Source organism: Olea europaea, unplaced genomic scaffold (assembly GCF_002742605.1).
Source record: "Olea europaea var. sylvestris unplaced genomic scaffold, O_europaea_v1 scaffold272, whole genome shotgun sequence".
Lineage (NCBI taxonomy): Eukaryota > Viridiplantae > Streptophyta > Magnoliopsida > Lamiales > Oleaceae > Olea > Olea europaea.
The window spans coordinates 329095-341455 of record NW_019245613.1 but is presented as its reverse complement, the minus strand read 5'-3'; the positions used below and the strand labels follow the sequence as shown (position 1 = coordinate 341455).

Genomic DNA, 12361 nt, shown 5'->3' with positions numbered 1-12361 from the left:
TTTTTGCCCCCCCCAAAAAAAAGGGGGGGGGGGGGATTGGAGTTCAAAATTAAGCTCCATTTTATTTAAGCTTCATTTTATTCACTCAAAGATATAATTTTAAAGAGAAGAGATTGAATTTTTAAATCTGTAGTTTAAAGCTTCTTCCCCTCATAATATTTATTTATTTATTTTTATTTTATTTATGATTTTTAGTTCAGAATTGATAGCATTCTTCTCATTTCGTTTTGGCATGTCTTTTGTATTGAATTTTCATAAATAGTGTCATATCCTCAGTTTTGGATCTGCATCACGGAATTACAGTTAAATTTGATTATAATGTTATTAATTTACATTTTTTTTCCTCTTGGATGCACGTGATTGTGGATTAGTGCAACATATCAAGGCTATAATTACTGCCGAATAAGTGCGTTTTGTTTTTTGCCCTCAGCATTTAGGCTTTTCATCTCATTTTCCTTGATTTTTTATCCTATAATCTTCCGTAGCTGGTGAAAGTAATCTACGAGGTTCTAAGATAAAAATATTGATATGGTAGTAAGATAACAAAAAAGTGAAACCAATTCCAATTCAACTATTTAAATTAATAGAATAATATCATAGAAGTGATTGACAAGGGAAATGAACCAGTTTGGAATATGTATAAATCCTCATTGAAATTGATAAACAAGTGCAATGTTTCTTATAATTCAAGTGTAAGCCTATGGGCTCATTAATAGCATTATCAAAATGAAATTTGTATTTGTTCTTGTTTTTCAGCAATAAGTCGCTGACATGGTTGAATAGAAGATGGATTTTCAGGCGTGTGGCTTTCTCATCTTGGCTTTTTAGGGCTGACAAAAATGTTGAATATAACTATATGAACTATGTAAAAGAGAGATGGGAGCACTTTGTTTATTATTTGAAGCTTGTACAGAGTTGCATGTATGGCCAGTTTCTGGTAACTGCTCAAATACATGAATGGTCGCACCCTAGATGCTTCATGATATCTCAACATAAATGTCTACACGTACTTATGTACTTTAGATTTGGAGTTCATCTAATAATTAAAAAGCTTTGCTTCACTTCATAGCCCTTAATGCATTTTGAAAATCTCAACGTGGGATTGTGGTATTCAACACTTCTGGTTTTGTTCTTGTAATGGATTGCAGGTGAGGGATGAGCTTGAACAACTTTTGGACGATTATGATGATATGGAAGACCTTTACCTTTCTAGAAAGTTGGCTGGTGCATAATCTGTTAGTGGCTCAGGTGCTGCTAGTTGGTTCCTTGGATCGCCTACTACAGGCTCAAAGATATCTAGAGCCAGTAGGGCTAGTATAGCAACAGTTCGTGGAGACAAGAATGATGTTGAGGAACTTGGATGTTATTGAGGTAACAAATTAGACTATATGATGGTTATGATATACCAGAAACATTTGGTAACGAATGCTTTTCTCATTGCAGGCATACTTCATGCAAATTGATGGCACTCTGAACAAATTAACTACTGTATGTCTATCATTTATTTATTTTGAGAAAAAAATGTTATCTTTATTTCGTGGTTACAGTTTGTTTCCCAGCATGGACGTTTTTATTTTTTCTTTCAAAACAAGGGTCTTTGGGATGTCTGTTAAATGTGAGTATTTTTGGAGCTGCCACTCCACATTTTAATTCTAAACGTGGACTGTTCGTATCTTGGGAATTCATGGAGGAAAGTGAAAAGGCGCATAATGGTGAAAGAAATTGTCATTTATATCAAAATAATATTATATTTGGGAACTTTTGATTGTTATTGAACGTCATGGAAATGGAAAATAGAAATTTGCTGATGTCTCCTGGAATTATGTTTTATAAATTCTTGTTGAACGTCATGAAAATGGAATAAAAATTTTATATATGCCTCTAATTTGTGTTTTTTCTTAGAACTGAAGTCTGGAAAAGGTTTATGTAGTGTTTTGCACACTGAATTCCAAGATCCAAAGGAAGCCTAGAGCAAACACTAATCTGATTAAACTATTTTCTGTGTTTGGAATGGAATGAAGAACCATTATCATGGTACGGTCTTCTTATGATTTACTTCGCCAAGCATAATATTCACTATTCAAGTGGTCTACCTGGGAAGTTAATGCCACATCTTAGATCACTATCTTCTTTCCCTCTCAATTTTGACCGTTCTCTAGTTGAAATTTTGCAGCTGTGTGAATATATTGATAACACAGAAGACTGCATCAACATTCAGGTAGAAAAATTGCCCGCAACTTTGTTTGATCGATAACATTTACGTCTCGAATGCATAGCAATCTAACCACTGAACAATTTTTTATCATTTTCATTTCAGCTGGATAATCATCAAAATCAATTGATTCAGGTTTGTTACACGCATGGTTAAATTACATGGTATTTTTCCTGAATTTCTTTTCAGCTTATCTACATATTCACAAATATTTTGACAACTATGAGGTTTTATCTATTTAGTCGTACCGCTTGTTTCATTGAACTTATAAATTCCTTCTCCTTATCGAGTCGCTACATTTGGATCTCTTTCCCAGTTACTGGAACTGTATGTTTATCTATTTATTCTTTGGTAGCCGGCATATTTGGCATGAACATTCCATATACTGGAATGATGATCATGGATACATGTTTAAATGGGTAAGCATTGAACTTCAATAATGCTATATTGAAGGTAAATTTCTCATCCTTTATTCTGGTTTCTGAATCTCAAAATGGATGGTTCCAGGTTGTGATTTTCTCCAGGGCATTTTCTGCCATCCTTTTCGTACTTATCTTTCTTATGCTCGCTGCAAAGGTCTTGTTCGATCTTGATTTTCTTTCTCAGATTGGAGGTAATCCAGCACCACCATTGCATTCCTCCATTTCAAAGAAGACTACGAATTCTTGATACCTGATAAACACCTTTTTTGGGTGCAAATGCAAATTGTGAAATACTATTGGCAACATTTTATTCCTTTCCTTGGATATTAATTATAAAGAATCCTTTCCGTTACGCACTTGTTGGAGTTTAATCATACCTCCTGTATGTTACAGATGACATTTGTAATCTTTTTGATGAATAGAGATGGAGAGTAATCAAATTCAGTAAAACAATTATGCTAACGTACATTTTGAGATAATGGAAGAGATTTCAAAACAATGTCTTGATTTTTGAAAATGTTCGCCAGTGAAGGCCACAATGTTCGACACCTTGCCATGGAATTTAAGGAAGATGACCTTCATGTTTATCTTGAGCAAATCTTGTAGCCCATAACCTCATAAACCGAAAGGATGCAGTGGCTCAAACGGGAGTTAAATTTCGTGCGTTCGAGTCATGCTTCTTGTCATTTGTCAAGTCATGCTTCTTGTCATTTGTCAGCATCTACTTGGATACTTGTTAGACTCGTGGTCTCTAATATCTAATCAATTAACGTTCTTTACTTTTACGTGAAAATGTATGTTTCATCTTGCATTAGAATTACAGTCAATGAATAGTACCTAGATGATCATTTGGAACTTTATGTCGTCATTGGGAGGGGACTGGTTCCTTGAAAACTAGTAATTTGGGAGGTCTATAGTTTTCCTGAAAGGATCTAATAATTTTCTCTATTCATTTCTATATTTTTCCACTTTCATTTACGAACAAACTGTGTTCGTAACAGCGTGAATATCCTCAACTTGTCAGTTTATTGGTAGTTAACATTGATTGATAATCATCTTTTTAAAAAATGTGGATAGTAGGCTTAGAACATCATCCTGCGGATTATAATGGAAATTTAGAACATCAGATTAGGGTACTTATGGCATAATACGAAGATATAAACAATGTCCAACAGAGTAGGCATAAAACAGAATAGTTGCATAAACTTACAAGTCATTTAGAAAGTCTTTCAAATGTATATTTTTCAACAAGTAGAAAAAAGGAAGGCAGAAGCTGCAAATGACACATTCTATGATTGCAAGTTCTCGAGAATGTTCTAACACCGTGTACAACCCGGTCATGAAAGCAATTACCATCGCCCCCATGGCAACAATAACAAGCTCTGAAGCAGACGAATACCAGAGCGCCCGCTGCAACTTGTTATGGGAAATTGCTCCAATGACGTAGAGAAAAACAGCCGAAGCAGAGCAAACCATAGCTAATGAATCTGTTATAATGAACGCTTTAAAAGCTGCTTTTCTTGATAAAATTGCCAGGCCTTCGTTTGGGCCATCATTTCCGTCATACCCACCTGGAATGGTGAATCCAGCAGCAAATGCTACTGTTGTTATGAGAGTAGCCACTAGCAGATGAGTGTTGGCTGCTTTTCTAATATCCATAGGAGCCACATCTTTTTTTTCAAGATAACCTTCCTTCTTCAATAGCAAACTATTTTGAGAAATCGCACCTTTTGCTTTTAATTCCCTAATAACGGAACGCTGCATTGTGTCAAACAAAGGAGTTGAATCAGGGACAAAAAGATAAACTAGAGAAAAAAAAGAAAAAAAGAAAGAGAAAAAGAAAAATTATCCATGAGCTGCATTGTCTGTGGTAGACACTTCCGTTAGACACAGAAACTTCAATTCCGGTATCCTCATTTTCCATCAAGGCATCAAGACATGTTTGGTACACATAATATACAAGATTTTCACTTATTTTTCTTCTTTAATATTGTCCTGAACTGTAGTTTTTCCTACCAAAAAAAAGTTAGTCCTAAAACCAATAATAGGAAAAGAAGGTATTTGCCCTATGTCGTTTCGATTTCAAGTATCTCACTTATACCAGAAAACTCGCTAGTTCGACTTGGCACATTACTATGATATGAAGATAATAACACATTCCTTTAGCACCCTTCAATTTGTTTTTACACGTTGTATAAGATATAAAGTGAAAGTTAAGTAAGTGGTTTCATTCAAAAATTAAAAAATGAAAAAACCTAAAAAATTGAAAGGAGATTCTCGTTACCTTTCCCAATGAATGAACATTGGAAAACCTTATCACATCAAGAGGCGTCATATGTTTCTTGTTCAAAGCATTCGTCTCTGCTCGTGGATGGTTTACAAGATCACGGCCGCGGAAGAGGGGAGTTGAAGCATATACGTGGAGGGGTGTGTTTCCCTCTGCATCTTTTTGGTTAATGAGGTTGCCAACCCATGATTTTTTCATGATAAAATTAAATGCTTCTCGTTGTTCAAATTTCACGGAAAGGTGTAGAATATTTTGGCCATCTCCAGTAACCATCTCCCAGCAATCAGGACAATATGCTAAAATCTCTTCAATTTCATTTACTTTTCCCCTACAAGTTGCTATATGAAGAGCTGTCTTATCATTATCTTTTTCTGCAGCTATGTATGCTATTGATTTATCAGCCTTTAATAGTTTCTCTGCTACTTCGTTCGATCCGCATAGTGTAGCATAATGGAGAGCACTCCATCCACAATCATCTACTTCCATTATTACAGTAGGATATTTTGCCAACAAATTTTCTGAGATTTCTGCATTCATCAAATTTTGAGTGAGCATTAGGCATTATCTAGGCTGCAATAAAGCAGTTCTCATGCAGAAAAAGCATGTACTAGAAAGATGAACACAAAACATATACCGAAAGACTGTTAATTTTATTTTGATTCACGAGAATACCGTAGAATTTGGCAACAGAGCTCATTGATTCACAATGAATACCAAGAATTGGAGAAAAAATAAACTCAAAGTCTACACAATTATCTATTTTGTCCAACTAGCAAGTGGTTGATTTATACAATGAAACCAAAATTCAAGTCATGGAGGAAATGTCAAAATTCCCGTAATAAAATCTTATGAAGAGAGAAATCTAAAAGTTACCATCAAAATAATTCCTAAATCAAGAAAAAACTAATAAGAAGGTCCTTTTATGGAGATTGGAGTATTGACTACGCAAAAATTTCCCTTGAATATTAGAAAGGCCACATGAAATAGTCCAACTCTCTTTAGCCTACATTAAGCTCCAAGAGCATCTTCTTCTTAAAGAACACAAGAATTGCTACTAATGAAATTAAAGACTTACGTTTCTGATTATATGAAGCCGCAGCATGCAGAGCAGTTTTTCCATTTGGTCCAGTGTAAGCCGGTGATGGGCAATTTTCCAATATGTAATTCACAGACATTATCCAGTTTTCATAACCTTGAACGATATCAACGGCAAGAAACAATGGAGTTTCCAGTTCATTATTCGCTATATTTGCAATGTCAGGGTCTTCTTTTGTCATCAAATCGACCATAGATGGACGATTATTCCTTATAGCCTCATGCAGTGCAGTGTCTCCATTTCTATTTCTGCATGATAGCAGCTTTTTGAGCGCTCCACCTCTGCCTCCGGCTTCAGGATCTTCATCTAACGACTTTGCAAATCTCATCATCTGCTCCCCAACATCTTTGTTGCCATTTCTTGCTGCAACGTGGAGCGCGGTCTCACCATCTGAGTTCACTTCACAGAGTAAGGATCCATCTATCTTAAGGATTTCTAATGCGAATTCCATGGAGTTGTCAAACTGGGCAGCAACGTGAAGTACAGTATTCTTGTTTGGTGTCAACTGATTGGTGCTGACAAGTTCCTTCTTTTCTCTAATGGCATTAAGATTGCCCTCTTGTACAGCTTCATACAAACTAGGATCCATTAAGATTGTTCTCTCGTTTGATAGCACACGAATGCAAAGACTTACAAAAACAAAATTCGTTATGTGCAGGATTGCAAGTGAGCTTAGTGCATTTATAGACAGTCTTGCAGAATTACTAAGATTTGTACTTTTACTACTTATTATGAGAATGACGAGAGGAAACGAGTTTCACATTATCTAATTTAGCATTTTTTAATATCATAAGTTTATAAAATCGTCATTATTATAGTCACACAAAATCCGAACGAAGAATCACAAAATCTGTCTTTATCAAATGACTGTGGCCCAGTCGAGACAAAATCTGTCATTATCAAAGGACCGTGGTCCAATTACTTGCAATACGTATATCATGTATCAGTTGCCTCTCAAGTGTTCATAATCTATTATATTTTTAAATAGTATTAGCGGGTACAGGTTATAATTTAATAATATTGCTCGATTGAGACTTTTACTTTAATGCGAATTTTTTCAGATTTCGTGCTCAAAGTTATATGCCAATTTTACTCTTTAAGACAATGTCATATTTAACCCTCGTTCATGGCATTAACCGATCACGGCCTATCCACATTCAAATGCGTTCAAATGCCACCCCGAACTGCCTGCATGCGATATTACTTATTAGTGTGTCCAACATATCAAATTGACTCCAAGTATCAAGGAATAAAACCACAAAGTACTCGAGAGTATGCTTCTTTCATTAGTAATACTTGCACGCTATCTCTTCAACCCATTTACTCAAGGTTTGAGATTTGTAAAATCTTACTCAAACTCTAACAATTTACTTTCTCCAAACAACCTCAAGTTGGATTAAGCATTGGGTTGTGATCAATCATATTCATCTCCACATTTATGTTTCCAAGCAGGGTGGATCTAGGAATTCGAGTGAGTTAGGACAGATTCAAGTGAGCACATGGCCATTCGAGCAGCTGCCCAACATATATACTCATTTTTTGACTCCTCCACGAGCAAAAATTTCATATTGAGTTCCGAAAAGTTTTTTAGGCACGTTGGTTTGGTAAGAAAGAGGATAGAAAGAAAATGACAGCGGATAATTTTAGATTTTTCATTGTTTTGTGAAAATTGTTTGAAGAATAATTTCCAATGCTTGTTTAATGAGACGAGAATGCACTTTATCGTAAATGACACATACTGAAGTGTTTCAATATAATATTTTGGAGAAATAAAATATTGACTATTCCATAGATGAAACTCATTCCCATACGGGGACGTAAACAAAAACAAGGACAATTTGTTCGCGCGTATGAGAAAATAGAAGGGAATATACTTTTCCATTCCAATTCAGAGAAATTTACTGCCAGAAAAAGACCCTTTTCCCCACATTTAAATCTCAATCCAAACAAAAGACTAGTACGAAAGCCTCCTAGTCCAAATAATTAAAAATAGGGTTCTGCTGTAGGTACAGCATATTGTTCACAACTTTTTTCATACACACACACATGCAAGTGGGTGGGGTCCACGATTATGCATGTGTGTGGGGTTCATGATTAAAATAATCATGGACCCCCCTTTGTGAGGGAGTGTGAAGAATGCTGTACACAGGTTTTTTCTTAAAAATAAGAATAACATTCACATGAGAGTCTGGGACCCACAAAAGGAAAAGAAAAATTGAACTGTTAGAAATACATTCCAGTTAATTCCAGAATATTCCAGCTCATGTTTATTTGTTAATTAGTTAGTGATCAGCCTATTAATAAGCAAATTAGTCGGTTAATTACTCGTCTTTTTCTCTATAAATAGAGCCATTGTATTCATTAATAAATCATTGGATTATATTCTCCAATCCCTCCCATGGAGGTTTGTCTTTCTCCTATTATGGAGTGTTTTCTCAATTAATAAATTCTAACATGGTATCAGAGCAGAGATTTCTTCCTGCTGCTTTTTCGTTTCTAAGATTTAATTCATCCTCCTTTTTTGTGTTTTGCTCAAACGAAAGCAGATCTCTGATTTCTTCTATTTTAGCATAATTCTGGAAAGTGTTATTCTAGGCAAAGGTTGAGTTCCTGTCTGCAGAAAATGGTGGCAGCAACATCAAAATTCGTCCTTGATTCTTTGCAATAAAATTTCTCCTCTTTCATATTTTGGTTCTATGAACTTTCAGAGATCTTTATGGATGGTCAAAGCCTCTACTATTTCTTGTTTCTTCATCAGATCTGGTGACATATGGCTGGAATTGAGAAATGGAGGCATCATCTCAAAATGAAGCAGAGCCAAAATTCTTTAATCTTCAAGATGAACTATTGTTGATCTCCATAGTCATCTTGAGGGGGCGTGTTAGAAATACATTCCAGTTAATTCCAGAATATTTCAGCTCATGTTTATTTGTTAATTAGTTAGTGATTAGCCTATTAATCAACAAATTAGTCAGTTAATTACTCGTCTTTTTCTCTATAAATAGAGCCATTGTATTCATTAATAAATCATTGGATTATATTCTCCAATCCCTCCTCTGGAGGTTTGTCTTCCTCCTATTATGGAGTGTTTTCTCAATTAATAAATTCTAACAAACCCCACCATTGGACATGGGAAAAGCAAATAGATACTTTATTTGCCTTCATCAAGAAGAAAAAAATGAAACTGGAAGAGAAAGAAAGGGATAATAATACAAATGGTCACTAAATTTTGCAAAAGTTCTACAAAGAATTACTAAATTTTAAAAATAATCTCATTCATCACTAAACTTTGCATTTTGTAATCCCATTAGTAATTGAGCTAACAATCCGTCCAAAAATTGATGGAATGCAAACATGCTGAATACGTGGCTTGATGTGTCAGTTGGAGGGTGTCATGTCAAACAAGTACTATACACATTGATTTTTTAAAATTAAAACACATTTTATTAAAGCCCTGTTTGAACTCATTATTTCTTCATTAAAATGAAAAATATGAATGTTATTCATCACATTAAGTTATCATATTTGATTTTTTATTTATTGTATGGGGCTCATAACAATTATATTTTTCATTCTTATTTTTACAATAATGTAGCTCAAACGGGGGCTAAAAAACAAAAGAACAATCTAAATCAAATCATCCCTCTCTCATATTTATAGAAGAAAATCCCCAATCTCCCTCCTCAAAATGAGTCATGCTACTTGTATAAAATTGGATGACAAAATTGGTTTACAAAGCAACATCTACATCAATCATTTCAAAAACACTTTTTCAAATCGTTGAAATCAAAAATCAAGAATTTGCCAACACTTATTTTGTCAACTTGTTTTGCACAACTAGATTAATTGTCTCAAAATCAACCACCGTCACCACCACCGACAATCACCGTAAATCGTATCTCCAGCGTCACTGTAAACCGTTGGCTATACCACTCCTTCTACTCCAATAATCTCAGCCATCAATTTCCTCTCCTCCACCACCAAATCCCTTCTGGGCTTCCCACAAAAAGTTTACCTTTTTGACAGGAATCAATATTAGTATCGTGTTTTGGAGGAACTTGTGTTTTTTGACTTATTTGTAATGTTTTTGCTCATTACTAGGGGGACCGGAATGGAGCCGGTGCCCACACAAACTATAGGTAAAACTTTGTTAAATTATAAATGATAATGAAAAAGAAGGCAGCTTTGAAATCATCAAGAAAGCTATTGAAAAGGAGATGTGGGAACGAGGCGACGACATCTGGAGGAAAAAGAAACATGTTTTATATTCGATTTATTTTCTTTTTTTGTGTATGTGGGTTTCATTGAGCCATTAACATAAATCTGTGTGCTAATTTCCTTTATCATTGTCATTTTTCTTTTCCTTTTTCTCTGTTGATGTGCGGATTTGCTATTATATGTTATACTACTAATTATAACAGTTCATTAGGGTAGTTTTACTTAGTATTTTTCTACGATGGGGATGTGGGAAAGGCGACAAAGGCAAGTGATGGTGGCTATGGAAGGCAACGATGCGGTTTACAGTGACTACTAATGGTGGTTGACTTTGAGGAGGGAGATTGGGGATTTTCTTATGTAAAATCTGAAAAAGATGGGTTGATTCAGATTTTTCCATTCATATATATAAAATGTAATTTCATTTTAAAAAAGATCCACATATGTAGCACTTCCTTGACATGCATCCACCGACCCATCAAGCCACGTATGCAGCCACGTAAGCTTTCTGTCAATTTTTGTATTGACTGTTAGTTCAATGATTAATGGAGCTGCAAAATAAAAAGTTGTGATGAATGAAGTAATTTTCAAAGTTCAGTGACCCCTGTGGACCTTTTGCAAAGTTAAGTGACCATTTGGGCTATTATCTCGAGAAAGAAATGGAGCAAAGCAAAAATCCTATCCTATGCTATGCATATAGGGACGGATCTAGAAATTTGAGTGAATTATGGTGGATTCAGTGAGTGTGCAACCACTAGAGCGACCATCGAGCAACCGCCCAATATATGTACTCATCTTTTGATTTCCACATGAGCAAAAATTTCATATTTAGTCTCCAAAAATCCTTTAGATGCATTTGGTTTGGTAAGAAAGAGGACAGAAAGAAATTGACAACTAATTTTAGATTCTCCATTGATTTGTGAAAAAGAGAAATGTGAAAATTGGTTGAAGAATAATTTCCTTTGCTTGTTTATCGAGAAGGGAATGTACTTTGTCAAAAATGATATATACAAAAGTGTTTCTCTAACCCACAGGGGATATAAACAAAAAAAGAAGGATAATTTGTTTGTAGTTACGTGAAAATAGAAGGGAATCTACTTTTCCATCCCAAAGTAAAGGACAAAATTCAAGTTTCTTCTGGCATAAAAAGAAAAAAACCAGTTTACCCAATTTTAATGTGTTTTTCTAAACATACAAGGCTATGAGTGAGCCTGTTTATTTGTTGCACAGACCCCCTGCCACTAGGGGTGCACAGATAGGGCCTACGTTGTGGGAACCCTTATTGGCTGCATAGACCGCCTTCCACTAGGGGCACACATAGGCCTTGTCCGTGCATTATGGCTCTTTTTTAATCCCAATCTAAACAATAGTGTAGTGCAAAAGCCAGCTAGTCCAACCAAATAAAAATAAGCATAACATTCACTTGGGAGTTTGGGACCCACAAAAGAAAACTAAAAAATGAACCCTACCATTGGACATGAGAAAAGGAACAATAGTACTGAATAGAATAGATATTTTATTTGTCCTCATCAAGAAGAAAAAAGATGGAAGAGAAAGAGGAGCAAAGCAAAAATCCTATACTATGCTATGCATACAGGAACGAATACAATAATTCGAGTGAGTTAGGATGAATCTAGATGAGCACGCAGCAACTTGAGCAACCGTCGATTAGTTGCTAATAAATATAGCCATTTTTTTATTCCCCTATGTGCAGAAATTTTATATTTAGATCCCAAAAAATCCTTTAGGTTCGTTTGGTTTTTTTTTAAGAAAGAGGATAGAAGGAAAAATGATAGCTAATAATTTTAGATTTCCATTGTTTTGAAAAATCAAGATAGGAGAAAATTGGTTGAAGAATAATTTCCATCTGCTTGTTTACCAAGAAGGAATGTACTTCGTGAAAAATGACACATACGAAAGTGTTTCTCAACATAAAACTGCGAGAAATGAAATGTGGACCATTCCATAGATGGCACTCATTCCCATAGCGACATTAACGAAAACAAGGATAATTTGTTTGTCGGTATGGGAAAATAGAAGGAATCTACTTTTCCATCTCAAAACAAAGGAGAATTTCAAGTTCCTTGTACCATAAAAAGAAAAAAACCATTTTACCTATTTTTTTAATG

General features: G+C 35.0%; 1 protein-coding gene and 1 pseudogene across 1 annotated transcript; one reads left to right on the top strand and one right to left on the bottom strand.

Moving 5' to 3' along the window:
* The window catches only part of LOC111383575, an 8026-nt pseudogene extending 4893 nt beyond the window's left edge, over positions 1-3133 (top strand).
* Positions 3134-3790: 657 nt separating this feature from the next.
* LOC111383574 (ankyrin repeat-containing protein At5g02620-like) lies at positions 3791-6728 on the bottom strand. Its single transcript, XM_023007688.1, has 3 exons — positions 5997-6728; positions 4919-5448; positions 3791-4392 (listed from the first exon to the last, which is right to left on the bottom strand). Exons 1-3 carry the CDS (start codon positions 6604-6606, stop codon positions 3841-3843), a joined length of 1692 nt encoding a protein of 563 aa, XP_022863456.1. The 5' UTR covers positions 6607-6728; the 3' UTR covers positions 3791-3840.
* Between the last annotated feature and the right edge of the window lie 5633 nt (positions 6729-12361).

What these genes read in the sequence shown, in the direction of transcription:
- LOC111383574 (XM_023007688.1), bottom strand. Translation starts at nt 6,606, where the DNA reads ATGGATCCTAGTTTGTATGAAGCTGTACAAGAGGGCAATCTTAATGCC. An exon ending in GGCTTCATATAATCAGAAAC is followed by an intron (nt 5,449 to 5,996) that starts GTAAGTCTTTAA and finishes TGATGAATGCAG; the next exon opens with AAATCTCAGAAAATTTGTTG. An exon ending in ATGTTCATTCATTGGGAAAG is followed by an intron (nt 4,393 to 4,918) that starts GTAACGAGAATC and finishes GACACAATGCAG; the next exon opens with CGTTCCGTTATTAGGGAATT.